This window comes from Pimephales promelas, chromosome 11 (genome assembly GCF_988280905.1).
Source record: "Pimephales promelas chromosome 11, fPimPro1.hap1.1, whole genome shotgun sequence".
NCBI classification, from domain to species: domain Eukaryota; kingdom Metazoa; phylum Chordata; class Actinopteri; order Cypriniformes; family Leuciscidae; genus Pimephales; species Pimephales promelas.
Genome location: NC_142779.1, coordinates 53,884 through 75,383, shown reverse-complemented (window position 1 = coordinate 75,383; position 21,500 = coordinate 53,884). Strand labels below are relative to the sequence as shown.

At 41.8% G+C, this 21,500-nt stretch overlaps 1 protein-coding gene and 1 long non-coding RNA gene across 3 annotated transcripts; one reads left to right on the top strand and one right to left on the bottom strand.

Annotated features, from left to right (window-relative positions):
* Window positions 1–2,308: 2,308 nt before the first annotated feature.
* LOC120460608 (transmembrane protein 121) lies at window positions 2,309–5,700 on the bottom strand. 2 transcript variants are annotated; one of them, XM_039648454.2, is made up of 2 exons: window positions 5,626–5,700; window positions 2,309–5,044 (listed from the first exon to the last, which is right to left on the bottom strand). In XM_039648454.2, the coding sequence occupies exon 2, from the start codon at window positions 4,947–4,949 to the stop codon at window positions 3,999–4,001; it is 951 nt and encodes a 316-aa protein (XP_039504388.2). In that variant the 5' UTR covers window positions 4,950–5,044; window positions 5,626–5,700; the 3' UTR covers window positions 2,309–3,998. The 2 variants fall into 2 exon arrangements, with proteins under 2 accessions (XP_039504388.2, XP_039504385.2); XM_039648451.2 differs by having other exon boundaries at window positions 5,267–5,686.
* A 26-nt stretch (window positions 5,701–5,726) lies between these two features.
* On the top strand, window positions 5,727–16,895 carry LOC120460610 (uncharacterized). Its single transcript, XR_005617988.2, has 3 exons — window positions 5,727–5,861; window positions 10,094–10,464; window positions 13,551–16,895. It is a non-coding gene; the product is annotated as an uncharacterized LOC120460610 (long non-coding RNA).
* The last annotated feature ends 4,605 nt before the right edge of the window (window positions 16,896–21,500 follow it).

Sequence of the window (21,500 nt, the reverse complement as noted above, 5' to 3'; positions counted from 1 at the left end):
CTCACTGGTACCGTCTAAAGCACTTTTGCAGATTTAAAGCATGCCTTTATGCACCAAGAATGTTTCTTAAACAGTTTGTCTTATTTTTCCAAGAGTAAATCACTCTGGCTTTTGTTCATCCTCCGTTAAACATGTGTCTCTCTTTTATATTTATAGTGTACTGGAGAATTTACAGGCACAAGTTGTTTGCTAACACCCTGGGCGGGGAGATAATTTACCTGGAGCTTCGATCAATAGCGCAAAGAAAACCTGCATTATTCAATTGCTTGGCTCTGCTGACAGGTTCTTGTTTCTGGTGAAAATGCAAAGTTAATGAGGGAGGCGTCTGATTCGATGAGAGTTTGCCTGATTCATAAAGTGAAGTAGTAGTTTGTCATCCAATTGATTGCTTTTGCACATGCTAACATGCATTGAATGCAGCTGTCATGTGTAAGAGGCTTTCCTGAAGGAGCCTCGGTATTAAAGGAAGATTATACGCTGACAGGAGGAATTGAGTTCTGTCCGTCGGTCCTGATCTCCGTCTGTTGTTCCAGAACACAATCATAGTTGTCGAAGTCCACTTTACAGCTGATTGCTTCATGAGAGCACGGTGGAAACCTGATTTACACCAAACTAGCAAACGCTCCTTTCCCGTTAACACCATTTGATCAGGACATGATACTTTTGTTATTGTTCCAATTCAGTTTCTAGCCATAAATTTGTTCTACATTTATAATTTTGATGCCAATTGGATCTTTTTTTCATTTTATCCTAAAACGCACGATTTTTTCACTCAGTCAAGATTCTTCATTTAATCGTTGCCATCTCCTTTAAGGCCCCGTCACACGACTGCTTTAACGCCCAACACACACGACTTCCTCATGAAAAACGCTGTGTGTACCGCGTCCACCCGGGGACCCCTCGCCCTGAAGTGTGTACCGCGTTCACCCGGGGACCCCTCGCCCTGAAGTGTGTACCGCGTTCACCCGGGGACCCCTCGCCCTGAAGTGTGTACCGCGTTCACCCGGGGACCCCTCGCCCTGAAGTGTGTACCGCGTTCACCCGGGGACCCCTCGCCCTGAAGTGTGTACCGCGTTCACCCGGGGACCCCTCGCCCTGAAGTGTGTACCGCGTTCACCCGGGGACCCCTCGCCCTGAAGTGTGTACCGCGTTCACCCGGGGACTCCTCGCCCTGAAGTGTGTACCGCGTTCACCCGGGGACCCCTCGCCCTGAAGTGTGTACCGCGTTCACCCGGGGACCCCTCGCCCTGAAGTGTGTACCGCGTTCACCCGGGGACCCCTCGCCCTGAAGTGTGTACCGCGTTCACCCGGGGACCCCTCGCCCTGAAGTGTGTACCGCGTTCACCCGGGGACTCCTCGCCCTGAAGTGTGTACCGCGTTCACCCGGGGACCCCTCGCCCTGAAGTGTGTACCGCGTTCACCCGGGGACCCCTCGCCCTGAAGTGTGTACCGCGTTCACCCGGGGACCCCTCGCCCTGAAGTGTGTACCGCGTTCACCCGGGGACCCCTCGCCCTGAAGTGTGTACCGCGTTCACCCGGGGACTCCTCGCCCTGAAGTGTGTACCGCGTTCACCCGGGGACCCCTCGCCCTGAAGTGTGTACCGCGTTCACCCGGGGACCCCTCGCCCTGAAGTGTGTACCGCGTTCACCCGGGGACCCCTCGCCCTGAAGTGTGTACCGCGTTCACCCGGGGACCCCTCGCCCTGAAGTGTGTACCGCGTTCACCCGGGGACCCCTCGCCCTGAAGTGTGTACCGCGTCCACCCGGGGACCCCTCGCCCTGAAGTGTCCAGTGAATAGTGTTCAGAGCGCCATCATATCCGACACAGACGTGTCATTCTTACTGAAAATGAATTTTGATCTGAGCAGAGAAACTTCATATCTGATCTCATCTCGTGCACCATGGGACTCCTGCGCTACTTTCAAAGCCCTAATGTAAATATTAAAAATAATATTGTCCAAACTTGTTTACATTACATCAGTTCAGAAAAGGTGGCGGCCTCGTCTGGTTAGTTACCTTTGGAAACATTATAATTTAATGTTTTTGAAAGTCTCTTCTGCTCACTGAGGCTGCATTGATTTGATTAAAAATACAGCAAAAACTGTAATATTGTGAAATATTCAGCTTTGTTCAGAGGAATAAATTGCATTTTACAATATATTCACAAAGAAGACAGTTCTTTTCATTTTTAATAATATTTCACAATATTACTGCATGTAAAATTGAACATTAAAAATAACACAACAAATGGTATAGAAAAGTTTTGACTATTTGTGTTCAAGCCATGCAGTTCCACACAACATCAATGAGACGTCTCAGTCATCGTTCGTTTTAATGGTTACAAATATAACCTGAGAATATTACCACCTGCTTTCCTGGGAATGATGAAGAGGACACACAAACACACTAATGCTGCAGAATAAAAAAACACTAGCTAAAAACAAGAAGTCAACGCCAAACCTTTATGAATAAAATCCAATGTTTAAATTCAATATGCAGTCAAAATTGACCCCATTTACTTAATAATGTTAAACACAAATAAAACAATGCGTCTTTATCACAGCATTCTGAGATGCTTCAGTTTTCCCAGGAAGTGAATCTCTGTCCGTTTCTTTCATTTCGTGTGTCCGGTAAGCAAATGCAGGAAGTAACAGGTTTGTTTCTTCATCACACGACTAGCCTGTTGAAGTTTCTCACAGCAGTACATTCACTGTTAATTCAGAACCAACATCAAACATGATCAAATTAAAACATCATCTTGCATACAACTAGAGTTTTGTCTTCATCCATTGATCACGTGACTAACTACCGCAGCGACAAGCTGTTCCAGAGCATTTTCAGATAAATGGTTTTGGCAATGAGGAACTACATTTGCAATTAGATAGCCACTAATTGGAGATTAAAATGAAGAGAGGAAAATCATTGGTCATTTTCTCTTTGTAATGCGGTTTAATTAAAAGCCCTCATGAGAGTTAGGATGCGAGACATTCTCGATCTGCAGTCTAATCAGTAACTTTAGTGTTTGACCTGAGTGAAACAAGCTTTGACAAACACACACAACCACTCAAATACACACAATTCTTAATCAAAGCATCACAGAATAACAATCTTCCCCCCTTTTCTACTGAAAGGCTGTTTGTTGCATTAATGGGGTTTTGTTCTTATGCGTCTTTATGTTGCTGTTTTAAACATGCCTATTGGCTTGGAGGAATAGTGACCTAAAGTTTTTGATTTTTCACAATCCCAAATGAATCACAATCGTTTCTTTCGTCTTATCACAAACCTCTAAAAATAGATCTCTATAAATCTTGTAATGTGTTTGATTCAATGAGGAAACTTTGATTTTATGGGACAGACACATTGATCCTCTCAAACTAACAGTAATTCAAAGTGACTTTTAGACTTACTACACAAAATATGATCAGACTACGTTTGAAATGGTTTCCTATCGTATTCGGCTGTGCTATAGCAGTACAGCAAAATGCCCAATCATTTTATTAAGTAACTACTGTAGTATGCCCAATCATTTTCCCCCGCGTTCAGAGCAGTCCCAAACCCTTTATTGGTGATCTTGAGCTGCGACGGCAAAGACTGCAGACAGGACCAATGCAAGTCAGGAGCCTCCAAAAACAACCAGTCACTTGTGAAACTTCTACTGTATTACAATGAAATATTTGTGATTTATGTGTTGCTTGCCCGCAGACCCTCATGACATCTACCAGAAGAGGCCAACTGGACCAAACCCAGCCCAACCCGACCCCAGATCACTGCCATGAAGAAAGGCTGGAGTTTGAACATTGGCGTATTAAGAAAGGTGGAATAGTATGCTTTCAAATATATATAAGAAAGAAAGTTTTGAATTATGCAATTATAGACTGCCTTTATTCCATGATGCTCCAATTGTATTTCTCATTGAGATGACGGTACACAGTCGCATACATCCACATTGTTTCATCAGAGAGGTTGTGTCCTCGCAGCTGCAGTCCCCAGATCGCAGGTCACGTATGCTCACACGTGGTGACCTCCGGTAGCGGCGTTTGCTCCTGTAACACTCCCTGAGGAGCCGCCTGCACAGATCGAGCAGACGGCACAGAGTTCTTCTGTAATTCCACTCCAAACCCCGGGGGGGCGCTCTGCAACTGTTTCCGGTACTGTACAAAGCTGCACGTCTTCAGAACCAGGGCTAGGATGTTCTTGGCCATAAGTATCCCAGACACTCTGTTGTCCTTATAGAGGAGCATATTCCCTCCACGGATGAAGAGAGTGACAACGTTAATGGTGACCAAACTCAGAATGGGGTAGAGCATCATCTTGTGAGGACTGATGTTGATGCCTTGCATGCTGATCTCGCTCAGAGACACGCAGGGCAGCACTAACAGAAGAATATAACAGTAGAAGAACATCAGTCCTTCCACCCACAGAGGAAGCCCTTTCTTTTGCGGCTCCCACAGGTTGGCCTGGATGTCCAAAACATCCAACAGATCCACCACCACCCAGAACAAGCGGTTTCTGATCTCCTCCTTCTTCTTGAAAGCCTTCACGTAATCCATGTGGTCGATCGCGACCAGAATCACGAACAGCACGGGAACGCAGACGGACAGCAGGAGCGTCAGGGCTTTCCGGGCCAAGGCATCCAGGCTTTTCCGGTCAGCCTTGTAGTTCTGGTAGACAAAATACACCTTAATCTCCAAGACGAAAATGTAAAGGAACCAAAGTATCATGGCGTACCCCCGTTTTGCCGTCCTCACCTCAGCGCCCACCCACACCGCCACGTATCTCAGCACGATGAGGAAGCACAGCTCGCCCACCGTCACCATGATGCAGATGCCGATCTTGCGCGGGCCCTGGTTCTGCTCCACGAGGTAGGCGTCCATCAGAGCCATGCTGCTCATGATGATGATGGTGGACAAGCAGACGTGGGGCTTGTTGGTGGGAGGAGGCGGCACCATCGTGAGCCGGTTCTGGGAGACTCCTCGAGAGCACTGGGGAGACTGGGAGCGCTCAGACTCTTCTTACTCCCATGGCCGAGGTCTAGGCTCCACTGCTGGACACAAACAAATCCAGTTCAATCACCAACATGCACAAACCGTTATCATGTTCAGGTACAATCTTCAGAAATCTCTAGTCTGACGGTGTTTTGGCCACTGTTTCAGAATCTTCATTAGAACTGCATTAAAAAGATCTATTTTGTGGCCATCAGCCAGACACAGATGCATTTAATGTACTCTCAGAGGAGGCATTTCAAAGAAACCGACTGGACACCTACTTTACTTTCTCCTCTGTGTGAAGTTCATGATAACGACGAGCTGTGGACCGTCCTCGTGTGTGTGTGTGTGTGCTCGATGTGAACAGATTAGTGCTGTAATCCATATGAAAAGTGACAGCAAACACGCACAGTTCTTCCCTGGTCGTGTTGTATCCTGCGGTCCAGCATGTCTTTGCAAATTACAGCCCCTAAAAAAATCCCAAATGCCTCGGATGTAATCCACTGAAGTTTGGAGTGCAGAAAAGGCTCTGTGGTCGTCTCGGGGGGGAAAGCTGACTAAAGCTAAAATCACTTTTTGGCTTCAGACTAAAAACTTGCAGCTAGAGCAGGTAAATTATTTTAGATGTAAATCCACTTACTGTAGCCTGAAACCGCTGGTGTGTGTGCTGGTGATCGCCTCCATGCTTCGTGTGTGTGTGTGTGTGTGTGTGTGTGGTTCTTTGTCCTGTGAATGCAGATGCCGAGGGATTGAGTGTGTCCAGACCGCTCGTCCTCTGATCCGTCAGCTGTGGATCTACTCTTCTCTGGCGCACACACACTCTTCTGCAGATCTGAGCCTCGACGTGCTGCATCGGGAAAACCAGGAGTGCTGGCGGTATGAGCAAGGAATCCTCTCTCTCTCTCTCTCTCTCTCTCTCTCTCTATGTCTCCATGTGTGTTAATGAGGTGTGTGTGTGTGCGCTTGCTTCTCCCTCTGCCTGCTCTCCTCAGACACTGACACAATGTGGCTCCTTCAACTCTCTCTCTCTCTCTGATTCAGATTCAAATAGCGTTATTTGGCTTGGCAAAAAAAGGATGAAAAGCATTGCTAAAGCATTGTAACACACAAATACACACAATAAAATGAAGGCACCAATGAAGAGAATGGTGTGATGGGGTCAGGAGATGTTAGTGATCCTCTGCTCACAGCTTGAATACTATAGGGGTGTCAATGACTTATAAATGCTTCCAGAATGCTGGCCATTCATTTATTTCTAAACATTTGACTGATTCTGCCTTGCATGATTTATTCATATATATAGAGCAGACTTGATTTGAGTTAGACCAGATCGTTCCAGTCTCAATGCTGGATCGTTGATGTAGAAATGTTGAAAAATGTCAGCGTTGTGTCTCTATGCTCCTGGAAAAGCATGTTTTACTTTTTTTTATTTTTTTGTGTTGTTTTTTTTTTGCTAGTTTTAATTCCATTGTCATTTACTTTCAGTGTGTATTGATTTAATGAGGTAGTTTCCTAAACCACCTTCTATAGGTTTGTAAAATAATACTTTGTGCCAGTCTGAAATCAATAGAGTTCATTAAACATGCAGACATTTTGCCTGTAATTTGGGGAGTATGTTTTTCAGTTAAAGTATGTTGATGTGATCATCTCACGATGAAGTCCAGGAGTTTATTATACTGCAGAATAACTTTCACATCTGTAATCACTGTGGTCAAATTTATCTCCATTTTTAAAGATGAAGGCCAGAGACGAGACCAGATCTCACAACCACACCGAATCATCTCATTATGGCCGACTGGAATCTTGTGCTCGTTTGTTATATCATTTCATTTAACATCCCATCATGCGCGCCGGCATCAACGTGTGATCTGTGATCAATTTGTGTTTGTGTGTGTGCTTGTTTTTTGTGTTTGTGTGTTTGTGTGTGTGCTTGTGTTTTGTGTTTGTGTGTGCGTTTGTGTGCGTGTGTGTTAACTCGCGGTCAGAGAGAATCAGGAAGTGCTGCTGGTATCGGTGTATCGATACTGCGGGAAACGAGTATTGAAACCGTTTCAGATATTCCAGTATCTATATGTGTAGAAAAATCAACATTTTTGACGACACTAACAGTAAGTGTTCGGATACGTTCATCTTTCCTGCCGTCCGTTACACAACAGACTCAAGTGAAGATGATGTCCGTGATGTTTCCCAGCATCTCTTTATCGAGACAGAAGGGATGTAATTCTGTCAAAGAATGAAGTGTTTTAGTTACTCTAGTCACACAGTCCACCCACATAATACTGTATTCATAATTCATCAACTCATTTGCATGTCTTTCATGGTATTCATATATTTCCAAGATGAGCTTTAAAAAGACTCGTTAGCTGGAGCATTGCATTTAGCTCACTCTCAGATGATGTGCTGAGAATCTCTTTTAATAAGAGCATCACGTTTTATTCATTATACTCTTGATTGTTGAAGTATTATTGATACGCTTTCTCTGGTAAACCGCTCAGGAGAGTTGTTCTTCCGCCTCAGTTAAAGAAAGATTAAAGTTCACCATTATTTCCTGAGTGTGTGATATTTGGGTGCAGTGTTGAACCGTTCCTCCTCCCGGTGCCGTGTGTCGCCCGCTGATGCTCGTCCGTCTCTTAGAGGACTCGGGGTTATTGTTAGCATGTACAAACCGGTCAGCCTATTCTCAGCCAAATCTTAGCTGAACGCTTTTATAATGCAGGAGATTTACATTCAATCTTTTTTATGATCTGTAATGTAGTAAATTCTCATCTGATTGGTTGGCTTTATGTAACTTCCATGAGTAATGCTCAAAAACAGTGTTTTTATCAGTCCATGAAAACAAAGCTGTGAAAACAAACAAGTCTCTGGTTATCCGGAAACAATCAGCTTTTTTTTTTTTATCAGTTCTGACTGTACACACTTTTAGCTATTTTTCTGTGTTCGTATTTACATTTATTTATTTTCTATTTTAGAACAACCTAAATGTCATGTAAAACAACATCGATGTGTCAGACCGCTTTAAGGGTCTCCTCCTGTCTTCTCTGTCAGAATGAGCAGCAAGACGGGACCGTGTGACATTTAGTCTGCCGATGCAGGACTCGGGGTTTAAGGCCTGTCGTTGGTCAGGCCGTTCATTGATCGTCAGTCTGTTGGGAGGTGAGAGAGTTATCTCTGTGTGCAGCGAAGGTTAAAGGTTTAGCTCAGAGTGCAGCGGCTTCCCTTTGGGTTTCAGACAGGCACTGTATCATCGCAGGTCATTAAAGACTCGCTGAAGAACCAGGGCAGAAGAAGCCAAACAGATCCACTCCCCAGGTTTCTATAGGCTTTAGACAAACCCACTGGTCTACACTAAATGGATAAGACATCCATTTCACTAGGGCCTTGTTTATATAGCAGGGATAAAGGAAAACATCGGAGCTTTACACTTTTAAGCCTCGGACTGAGGAAGACATACTGAACTTTACTCAGATGGGAAATGCTGAATTTTGAGATCGCAACAGACGTGAAAACTACAATGCGTCAAGAGCTCGCTCAAGCACTGGGGATGCACGTGATGCGCATGTGCACGCCGTCTGCGGTTTCGTGGGTTTGAAGTTTGCGCAGAGATAACAGATAATCGTTTGCACCTTCGACCCTATTTCAGGGAGTGTGTTGTCGAGACACGGCCACTGTTCTGTGTGGATGAGCGCGTTCAGAGTTTCTGTTCGAGCGGTGTCGTGTTAGCGACCCCTAAGTTAAGTAATCACTAATGATCTTCACAACGGAAGTGAATCAATCAAAACTAACTTTAACTGGACAATAACTCTATTCTAGATCTGCTGTTGTCACGTATCTGGTCCATTCACTTCCGGACATTCACCACCAGAGGTCTCCCACTCACGGCATGGACTCTTGCACTTCACTACAATCCCCATCATTCATTGCACTGGCGATTCACACAGCTGATTCCACTAATCACGCTCACACTTGAGAACCATCACACACCCTCTCACACCCTTTATAAGCTTTGGACGTCCTCTCTCTGTTGCCGGATATTGTTTGTATGGACTGTGTTGTCAGCGTTGAACACTCCTCTAGTGTTAGCTACTTAGTGAGCCTTCCATTGAACCCTAGTCTTGCCTTGCCCTTCGTGTTTTGATCCCTGCCTGTGTTTCTTGGATTCTCCCTCAGCCTAGCCCTTCGGATTCTGTTTGCACCTCGTCGACCCATGCTTGCTCTTAGGACTTCTCTGTGCTATGCCTCTGCCATACCTGTCTGCTGTTCATTGACCTTGCCTGTACCAAGACTACGTTTTTGGAATAAAGCCTTGCGACTGGATCTGCACGTCTCTCCTCTGGTCCGTTCCGTTACGGCTGTAAAGCCTAAACAGTCTCTGTCACTGTAATCTCCTGTTATCACTGTAAAGCTGCTGTGAAACTCTATACTGTTAAAAGCGCTTTATAAACGAAGGTGACTTGACTTGACTGTGATTGGAGTCGTGGATCACTGAGGAGAGCTTGACTAACGTGACCTGCTAAAACTGACACCTCAGTTGATTTTTGAGTTTTGCAAAAAGAGTGCATGGGATTTGTAAACGGTGTCTAACTGCCTGAACTTGTTTAATTTTTTAATGAAAAAGTGATTTATTCAACAAATTGGTTTAGGCTATTGAGATTTTGGTTCAAAAATGGGATTAAATGTTTTAGCAATTCAGAAAACCTGTAAGCTTAATTAACAATTTATTAATTACTTAATGCTCACTTCATCTTCAAGATGCGTACTCTGATCTAATGCAAGTTAATAAAGTGCAAACGAAACCTAAAAACAGCACAACCCCCGACAGAGATGCTGATGTTCTCCGCGTGTTTCAGTGTTGCTTTAACACAGAGCTTTTTTAATTGTGATTAACATTTCTCTCTGTATACATTAGATTATTTACAGCTGTCATGTTTGCTGTAGACTAACAAGAACAGTGGGGTTTTTGTGTTGCATGTTTATTTATGTCAAGCCTAATAGCTCTATCATTCAACCCAGCCAGTAATATGAGTGATGTGTGACTGTTAATGACAGTATGGATGAGGGAAACACAAAGCAATGAAGATAAAGTGAACCGTCTTTGATGTGATTTGCAGGTGCCTGGAGCCCAGAGGGGAAAAAAACATAAATAAATTACATCCGTTTTGTGAATCGGCCCTGGAGTCAGCAAGAATGCAGGAAGATGGCAAATTTACATCACCAAAGACAATTTGTACATGGAGCATAACAGCAAAAATAGGCTCATAAATCACATTAGCTGCGGCCCTGAGTGCCATCGATTACCTCACGGCACAATGAATGGGGACATTAAAGCCTCTGGTGCCTAAACATCCACATCAGGAGCCTCTGCGCGGGATATACGAGGCCAGGACCCCCCCGAGACGAGAAGGAGAGGGAACATCAGATGCGGCCGGTCTGGAATCTGAAAGAAGAAAGGAGGATCCAGCTGAGAATATCATTCTGGCACGTGAGTGTCTCTGGACACTGATTCATGTACAGTGTGCTTATCAGTTGCTGATGTATTTTTAATTCACACACTTCTTGCTGTGTTCTGTCTTGTTTTTAAAACAACCCACTGAGTTTTGATTTATTGAGAACAATGCAGGAAGGATTTCACTATTCCCACAGAAAAACATTAGCCTCTGCCTGGAGCGCAGACACACAGTCATAATTAAACAGCGATAAATCAAACGCTAAGAGACGAGCCCCCCCAAGCTGACACACTTTTCACCAGCTAATAGTTTGTGGGAGCTTCAGTCCTCCCTCAGTGCAGCTAAAATGCTTTATCATCACTGGAGTTCATGTCTGCGTGTCGTAGGACAGTCTCCAGATATACTGCACAGCGGTCGTTGTCGACCCACGTGCTCTGAATGAGTGAAACCATTTCCATCCGTTCTGTAACGGGCTGAAGAACATCACTCTGCTCCAAAGCCGAGTGAACTGCCTTGCTTTCAATAAGCAACTCCTTTCCAAAGAAGCATCCCAAAGCATCCCTCCTCTCCACAAACCGACTAGACACTCTCTCTCCTCCCTCTCTCCACTCTTGGAGGCAGAAACTTACCATTTCCATCTTAAAGAGCCACAAAATCACTCTCACAGACCTTCTCCTGGACCGTTCCCAGCTGGAGGAATAACCTCACAATCTCATTTTGTGCTGCTGATTCTTAATCCATTTTCAAAAAATCTCTAAAGACATCTTTTTGGCCAGCACCTGACCAATTATACTAGACTAACCGAGACTTCTTACGGCCGTTTTCACCTCAGTCTGGAGGATTGCATTAATCTTAGATTTTTTAGGAATATTATCATCTTTGAATGATGCAAAACAAGAAAGTAGATTTAACGGCAATATCCAAAATCCGATCCCCTCGTGCGTTGAAGTTTATGTGTTGGTGCTATATTGGTGCTATTTTCTTGAAGTTGGCTTTGTTGAAGTTCCCAGACACAATGATCGCAGCCTCAGGCTACACAGTTTCCTGCTGGCTTATTCCCTTATACAGTCCTGTAGTGCCCGGTCTGTGTCGGCTTGTGGGGAATGTACACAGCTGTGATGATGACTGCCAGTTCCCTCTCAGCTCGCAGAGCTTGTTCTCTAGAAACTGAACATTTGCCTGTAGAATTCAGGGAAGCGGGGATCGATTTGAGGTTTGTAAACAGCGGGTCGACTTTGACGAATTGAAAGTCCGGTTTTCGGTGTGCGATTACCGAACCAATGTCCAAAAGTGTAATCGTTACATAAAAAGGTTAATGATTAGTCATACATAATAAGGCAGACAACATCCAAGACAAAAACATAAGAGCCATAAACAAACAAACAAAAAACTACAATTTTGTAACGCAGCAGCCATGCTCGGTGCCATCTTGTCTTCAGAGAGGTCAAGATGTTTTCTGTCTTGTAGTTTTTCATGTTGATTAGTTTCTCCCTGTGTATCTTGTTTCCTCATTACCTTAGCGTCAGCGCTAGCCATTTGGGTGCCCTAAGCACAAATGCTTGGTAATATACTGTAAATCATATATAAATATATACAGTATATACATTCAAATAGTTCTTAAATATATACGTGCATATGTGTGTGTATTTATATATACAAAATAATTATACACAGCACACACACATATATCATGTAGACACAAACTTTTATTTTGGTTGCGATTAATCTTTTCCCAGCCCTAATAATTTGACAACTCTGTGAATATGAAAATATACATACATTTTTTTTTCGTTTCTAATTGCAGTTTCTCCAACAGATGTTGCCCTTGGGCCTTGGCCTATGAACCTTTTGACAATGATTGCATTATCTGCATAGATCAACAACGAAAAAACGTATCTGAGCGGTCTTCCTTTTCTTCTCAAATAAACTAACTGCATTTCAAACAGCCCAAGTTTCAAAATTTCCCAGGGAAGAAATCACCAGACCTCCATTAAAATAAAAGATTCTACATGCCGGATCATTTGCACTACTAGCGACGCCCCCCTGGACATGCGTACACGACGCAAGGGCGCCTGCAAAACTAACAAGGCAAGGCAAGGCAAGTTTATTTATATAGCACATTTCATACACAATGGCAATTCAAAGTGCTTTACATAGAAGAAATTAAAATAATCAAAAGAAATCAGAATAATTAAAACCGTTTAGAATAAAAAATATAAAAAATATAAGCGGCGCGCGAGTATCATCCAGCTCTCTCTTCTTTTACATTTTTCCCGACTCCTGGTGCCTTTTCGAGGCCAGGTCTGAGGTCGGTGTCTGCCAAATTTGACATTGATTGAGGCATAATCGAACAGACCACTGGGAGGTGGGGAAGGGGGGTCACCAGAGGGAGACTGGCACAGGAGATTCAGCTTTTTCTCAACTAATTTGGTCTAGGCCTATATTACTTTTGTATTGTTTATATATATTAATATGCTTTAGACATATTTTATTTTAGTTATTTATACTAATAGCCTGTTGTGATGATTTTTCACAACCCAGATTTTTTGGTGCCCCCCCAAGCACTTGGTGCCACCCCTACGCGCAGTGCTTGATGTGCGTGTGCGGAGCGCCGCTTGCCCTGTTGTTTAGCTTGTTTGCCCCTGTGTATCTATAGCCCTTGTGTTTCCCTTGTGACTTTGTCAGTAGTTGTACATGTAATGGTTGCTTCTGTTTCTGTGATCCTCGTGGTTTTGTTCAGTGAGTTCTGTTACTTTATTAAAAATCCTGCATTTAGATCCTCGCCTTCGCCTGCTTTCTCCGGCAAGTTTCATGGCCGATGCTTGTTAGCAATAAAATAATTATATAAAAAAACACTGTAATTAAATAGATTTAATATGCAGGACTTGAATAGATATTGTCACATGATATTGTAAGATTGTATAAAATCATGTGAACCTTTGAATTGACTCCATTGGTTTTAGAAGAATTTAGAAGTTTAAATTTAAAACTTAAATATGGACAATTTTCGCTTTTATTTTGGTCTTCAGTTTACTGGGACACACCACTTCTTCATTTTCACTCACACACATCTCACCCAGTAAGATGTTATTTCAGAGAATAAAATGCATCTGGTTTACAGATCGCCGGCTGAGGTTTCAAGTATGAAATGAGATGAGATTGGAGCGACTGCTGTAACCTTTGAGGAGATTGCCGAGCTGAACTAGGTCATGTAACATCCAGCCGGGTTTGATAAAAGTGTTTCAGTTCCAGAGATGCAGACATTGATTTGTTTGGTCTTTCCTCCACAGCATCAGTGCCATGAGAAATCGGCTCCAAAGAAAGTAAGCATACCATATTTTCTTTTTTGAGTGTCTGACAGCTTTTCCTGACACTGGTGTGATCTACGTCAGGAAACCCTGTCAATCACACGCTGGGTTAATCATCAAACGTTGTACATGACACCATTTTCTGAAAGCCTGCTCACAGTGCCATTCTGAATTCTGTTCTTACATATTCAAAACTTCAGCTTCATACTTCATAAGACAGAATAATAAAAAAGGACTTGGGCCAATGACTTTCATGAGAGTGTCTTTAACAGTCGTCTCAGACACTCCTGAAATATCCCAGAGAAAAAGTGTAAAGTGTTGTTCGGGGTCGGAGTGTTCATCGCAGGCGTGTTAGTGTTGTGCGGAACGAGCCGGGATTTATTTGTTTATTTATAAACATTTATTAGAGGATCAGCCCCATGAGATGAAACATCTCGTTTTCATGGGGGTCCTCAGTAATATTTCCAAATAATAAAGAAAAGCAAAGAAGAAGAAGAAAAGCAAGAAGTGCTGCATTTTATCATTTAAACATGTGAATTTTCATGAAAATTCTATAATCCAAGATTGCTGCCACCATATGATGTCATAATATGCAAATTAGATGGGAAAATGTAATCCCTAAACTGTGGGTTATCCTTAATATTTCTCTAATTTACGGAAAGTCTCTATCTTTTATCCCTTTTAAGATATAGCCTTTTGAAATTAAGAAGGACGTTTTAGGAAAAATCAAATGTTTTAGGAAAAAAACTAAAGGATTAAAGAACATTAAGGTTATAAAAACTTTGGACCCCATTGACATTCATTGTTTAGGTAAATAACAAACAATCGAAAATATTATTCTAAATATTTAATCATTCATTATTCAAAAGCATGTTTAAAGCTCCTTTAATGAACATTCAGGTTAGAAAAATGTGGACCCCTTTGACATTTGCTATATTGGCAAAAAACAAACAAAAAACATTAATCAGAATATTTCATGATTTCATTATTCAAAATATGATGACAGCATTGTCATTGCTGGGCCAATTATTCCTTTAAGACTGCTCTGCCATGTTCTTTTTACCATCTCGGCTGTGCAAGCTGCGACTCTCTGTGCCTTTTCCCTGTGTGTGCACTGTATAATGTATATTAGCGCTCTCCATGAAGCGGCTCAGCCACTGCTGGAACTCTGTAAATGTCACTGATGGTATTAAAGAGGATAGTGATCATTCCTAGCAGTCATTTCCAGTGCTGACGTGCGAGACCTGGAAACCTAATCATGAGACTGCTGTATATCAATGTGCCTTGACAGAATTCATATTTTCTTCCTTACAACACTAAATGTTTTATTTTTTTTGCCATGGACAGTATTTGATGACCATGTCCCCTTCTTCTTTCCATTATTTCTTATTCAATGCCTGTCCAGCTTCGTCAAATACAGTCAGATTCTATGTAAGAGCAAGTTAACCTGGCCAATAACAACGGCTGTGATTCTAAATCTGAACTTCCTGTCCTTGCCCATGCACTCCCATTGGTCGAATCCTCTTCAGACAGCATTGTTTTCGCTCCCTGTGATCTAAGGGATCACATTACTGAGTGAAAATACTTCCTTCAATCCCAGTGTAATGAGTCTCTATAGACAAATGACATCAGGTTGATTTCCCTGAAAGATCCCCAGTTTGATTGCTGCAATATTCATTGTTAGTCATTATAGTCATTATTATTGAAAACAGATATTATTGAAATAGAAATCCTGTAACATCTGCAATTGCGGGTGGCTCCTCTACTAAATGATTGCAACTTTCACACACATCTGATCGACAGATAAACTGGGGTAAACTTTATAATTCAACTGAACGGTGCACATCCATTTCAGACATATCCTTCATTATGTTCTTTCTCCATCCATGCAATCAATGCATGTCCACGAATGAGGGCTGATTTCCTGCCCATTTACTTCAGGTAATGTCTATGGTTTGGTCCATTTCTGAGGTGGCCAAAGTTAGAATTTAAAATGCACTGATTAACAGTTCTCTACGCACGTATTAAAAAGAATGTCACATTGAAAAAAGAGCTTGTGACTAAACCTAACATTTAGACTGTCTATGCTTTTTTTTTGCTGCTTTTTGTTGTTTGCAATGCAAGGTTAAACAAAGAATTGGTTGTTTGAAAATTTACTGGATTTTCTTTACTCAATATATATATATATATATCCATATATATGTCCATATACCCTTCCCTCGTCCACTTCACGAAGTGGAACGCTCTTCACACTGGCGGCAGGGGAAGTGCGTAGGGAACTGGGACTGGAACTGTAAGGTATCATGCGTCATGCCTTGCTGGCTGTGTTTTGGAAAAGTCCTTGTTGGGAAATGTTTGGTTAACTGTTATTTTAGTTTGGGTGCACATGTATATTGAGGCTGAGCTATAATTTCTTTTGCTTTATGTATGTCTTTGATTTAATGCACATAATGAACAGTAGTTAATTTGTGTGTTTATAAAAGGACTTTTCTTATTCTCTAACTGCTTAATGCATGTTTATATCAGCGTTGTGGACCTGGTGGGGATTAGACCACATCTGACCGATGTAAAGAGCTGATGGTTTGATTACTGCTATGGACTAAAGATTCATTTTGAGGAACTCATTTCTGGATTACAGCGACATCAGAAAGGACTATGAGGTTGTTCACGGACTGCTTTTTCATGGGATATCATTGTCATTGCAGCTCTGGACTTCATAATAACAGATAAGACTGACATTCTGTGACTCTCTGGCTCTGATTTACGTACACACTATAGTCTGATTGATATGTTGCTGGAATTTAACCTCACAGATGTGTATGTCATGTGCATTTTCGTTTCTTTGCTGTGCTGTTTCTAATGGTGTTTCAGGATGAATATGGTTTCTTTGAAACAAATTTGTTGTGGGGGAATATACTGTAAAATGACAGAAAGAGTTTGTGGCTCCCTCATTTACTAAATGTTTTAAAATGCATTTTGATGCTTAAATCAGATTTATAGCTAGCATTTGTTCAAAGAAGCACATGCAGTTAAAATGTGATATAATACTGCTCTAATGACGAACAAAACACAGAGATGTCCGACATTCGCTGGTCTGAAACCTTGTAACTACGCTTGATTTCGGTAAGATGGTTGTTATATAATGACACATTAAAAGCTTGAATAATACAGCATCATGATACACACTCGTACTATAAGCTTGGACTTTTAGCCATTACATTGTTTTGAGGGACATAAAACCATTGGCTTACATCATCATGGCAGCCGCCACGTTACGTTTGTGCGAGAGCTTCTGAATATCTTGGCACGCTTCTGCTGACCCGTTTGAGTCTCTGAAGAGATTAGATTTGTCTTCTGCCAGTCTTCGTCCTCTAATGCTTGTTTAGCATATCATACATGTAAGACTAACACAGAAAACTTGCCTGGCTAATCAACTCATTGCCTATAATAACATCTCAATTGCACTGAATTGCTCAGCAGGGAAAACAAACCTATTAATCATTTAATGGCTCTTTAACCGTGAGCTAGATGTTCTGTGACAAATATAATTTAGTTTAAGTGTCTTGTCATTTATGTCTGCCAACAGTTTGTTTGATGTCATGTTGCATGTGAGCAAAACATTTACGATAATTTATCTAGGATGAAAACAAACGGAAATGTTAATCTGACCTCAGTGTCTCACTTTCAGAAGCGATCAGTTGTCAGGATGAGAAGAAATGAGTCTTTGATCTCATGACCTTGAGGGAAGTGATGCTCAGAACAAACAGTTCTTCTCAGACGCAGCATCACATCCGTTCCTGGTGTGTGTGTGTGTGTGTGTTGAGGAGAAGAGACTCCGGCTGGCCGATGATAATGCTCCATGAAAGAGTGAATTGCACCTGGAATTCTTTCAACAGTCAAAGATAGATTTTTAATTTCTTTACAATTTAAAAAATATTTAAGAACGTATGGTTTGGCAGGTTTGGCCATAGGCGATCAGCGCTGGGTCCTCAGCCTGTGAATCGACTCAATATTATACAATATTTAATGCAATACTACACTTGCAGTACACTAAGTTGGGATTACTATACTTTTTACGTAATTGCAAAATTAGTTTACTATAAATTAGTTACAATATAATTTTTTTCTGTGACCTCAAGCTCTGGATGCTGTTCTCCATTTTTCAATGTAGTGTCAAGTCAAGTCCCCCTGATTTATACAGCTCTTTTTACAACACAGATTATATCAAAGTAGCTTTACAGTGATAACATGGAAATTATACAAGTTTGTTTTTAGAATAAAATTGCGTCATCGTGCACCTGAAGTAAGATAGATCAATAATATATTTGAATAGTAAATGTCCCCAATTAAACAAGCCAAAAGCCAAGGCGACAGTGAAGAAACCCAAACTCCGGACGGAGAAACCCTCGGGAGAACCCAGACTCGGTCGGGCAACTCAAGTGCCTCATGAATGATCTGTAGTGTTTATAATATTGCCTGATGTGTGAATGATCTGAAAGCATTGTTTGATTTTGAGCTCAGATTAAATGCTTTCGAGGCCATTGGTTGATTTTATCAGAAGAGTCAGATCTCCTCTGAATGTAGTTTGAAGATTTGGTTTTGTGTTTTTGAGAAAGATTTAGAGAAATGTGTTTTAGCAATTCAGTAAAACTGTAATTTACATTCGTGATTTGTTTCAACAGGGCTCAATTGGGTTTAAAAGTCATTCATCAAAACAGCAGGGTTAAATATCACGGCGAGGAGTGTTTCACAGAAGCTCATGTTTCAATAACACATTAAGTGTTGTTGTTTGTTACCTTATTGTACATAAGTGCACGCACTTCATCTCCATATGTTGAGAGTTGTGGCTAATTGTGATCTAATTGCCTGATATGTTTGCGCTCTGGAACATTTTCCTGGTCAGAGCCACCGGGCCAGGCTCATATTAGCTCTGTAATGTTTCTCATATGAATGTGACTGTTGGGAAACATAAAGCAGGTTTTTCCCAATGATGTATTTGTGGCCAGTGCAGGCCTGCTGGGATCTGAATAAATGTCAGGTGGTAAATGAGATCTCTGTCCTGGCGCATTAGCGGAGGCTGGTCGCATGGCTAACGCTCCCGCTGAAGGTCATGCGCTCGAGTGTCCCTCAGGAAACACTGATGTTTGAACTCATGTGAATCCGCTGAAAACACTGACATTTACCAGCAGGCCGATGTCACATTGCTGAACACAATACAATGTTCTTATATGCAGTTTTTTTTTTTACAATACATATTGTTCCATTGCTTTACAAAGATTTGTCATATCCCCATATATGTACTGTGATGAAACCCACAAAAAAACAAATAACTTACAAGGAAATAAAAGTTAATTATGAATAAATTTAGAAACAAGCTTAATTCAAATACATCAATATGACTGTTTCTCTGTTATTTCACCATGCATTCTTGCTTATTAACATCACGTCTATTTGGGTCCACACATGCGCTAGTGCGGCGTGACACACACCGTTTGACCCGCTCATACACTCGCGTTGCTCAAACGTCTGTGTGTCTCCATTGCCCGGCAATGGCGTTAGAAATTTGAGTCTGGCATACACAGAAACAAAATGACAACGCCACCATTAGTTTTGCTGGTGTACAATTGTCAACAATAGAAAAGATCCCTCGCTGTTTCACACACCTGTCTGAATCAACATGTTGAAGTGAATCACCTGATTTCCACACCAGTTTCCAAGTAGGACGTCTGACTTTAAATGGGTTTCTGTTGCACTTTTCCAGTAGGATGCCGAGATAGAATTTCTCCTAAAGATCATTCAAATTTCAGCTCTTTGGATTGTTGCTATAACGTTGTCCACGTAGTGCAGATATTATTTGTTTCTATTCTAAACTCCAGAAGATGACCCAGATTCAGTTTCCTTTGAGGGTTTATTTGTGATGTTGTTGTATATTTTATACCCCAGCAGTCTTTTAGTTTGAAAGGAGTTTGAAGAAAATAAAGCCCAGAATGATCTGTTCTGAATGTAAAGAGGCAGATCTCAGTCTCAGACACGATGAGTTGTATCGTTCACTTTTAAAAAAAAATTTATTTATGTACAGACAGATCTTTCTGTAAAGCAGCTTCTAAGATTAAGCACTTCATCCTCCACTGCAAATCTCCAAGCCGTTCACACTGCAGTCTTCAAATAACAACTGCATTAAAATGTTGATGTTTGAGATGGATGGCCCCAGTTTAACCTCTTGGTGTTTTCTGATCAGAGTAAAATGATAGTGAACAGTCATGTGTTCTTATTAGGCAGTTATAATTAAACTGGCAGTGACGGAGGAGCTTTTAATCCGCGGCTCTCTCTGGACCGGTACTGTACCGTATGGGTTTCCTCGGCCGCAGGGCTGAAACTAATGCAAATGTCAACTAATGTCATCAACATTTGTCAAGACACATACGTCTGTTCGTGGTTTGTTCATTTACACTTCAGATGAGCTGTCAGTGTCCAAAAGATGTCCACTTCCACTTTCTGTTGGGTTGTGTTCACATTACAGTGATTCAGTGTGTGATGAGTAGGGTTAGGTGTCCCCTCTCAATAACTCAACAGAATGAGGAGTGCAGTGTGAACGTGACCAAATCTATTACAACAGCTTGTTTATGGTGGGAAATTTGACAACCTATATGCATTTTGAATAATGGTCTATATCACAATTATGCTTAGGTGATGTTGCCGTTGTGTTTCATCATGGATTTTATTCTTTTCTTCCATTTTATCCCAAACAAGGCAACTACATTTGGTATTCACACACTGTCCTTTTTTTATTTACTTTTTCTCAGATAAACATTACACTTCAATCAGATGTACAACAGAGATAATATATCTATATATAAAAACAGGCACAGGCACACCTACATGTATTTACAACGCATTCTCATCCTTTAACGTCATATAGAACGCTAGTGACAAAACGGCGCTATACTACGCACATGGCACCCGTTATCGTTAACATAACACGTGCTGTGAGGGTTAAGTTTAGGTGTGGGGTAGGGTGTACGTGTCATATTCACGCTAAAGGATTTATAACGTCTTGGGTTCGCGTGTTATATTAACGATAAAGGGAGCCATGTGCGTAGTATAGCGCCGTTTTTGCATATAGCGTTCTATATGACGTTAAAGGATGAGAACGGGCTGGTATTTACGCATATATGTGCATATAATTATATGCGTAAATAGGCGAACGTACTTTAGTAGCAGCGTCCTTTATCTTGACGACAAGCACTTTTCTCCACGCGACTCCACTTTGGAGAGTTTGAAGACGACGTCACTCCACTATCTCCATCTGTTGGTCGCAGAACTTTCCACACGCCGACACCGTCGCACCATCGCAGCAAGAAAATGAAGGAATTGATCTTCTTCTATAACATAAGAGTTTTAAATCCCAGGTTTCAATCAAGGGTTTTCAAACCCAGACGAGTCGAGCCTCGTGCTGCAGCTCGCCATGTTCCATGTTCCTACACCCAGTCCAGCCTGTCAACATTAGTTTGTACTGTCCTCATTTTGCTCTGCAGGCTTTATATAAAGATAGATTATTTATCTGTGTATGTTTATTTGTTGATGTTATTTGTTTTGTTTTCCCATCCAGATCTTCATTATCTGGCCCTGAGGATTCAAAGGCCACAAGCCAATCAGAGTTTCTCATCTAATAGACTGGAGAACACGTGATCTGAGCTTCCTACTGGCCTGGCAGAGACGAGCTGTGTTTATGAAGACTCGGCACTTTATAAATCTGGTTGAAG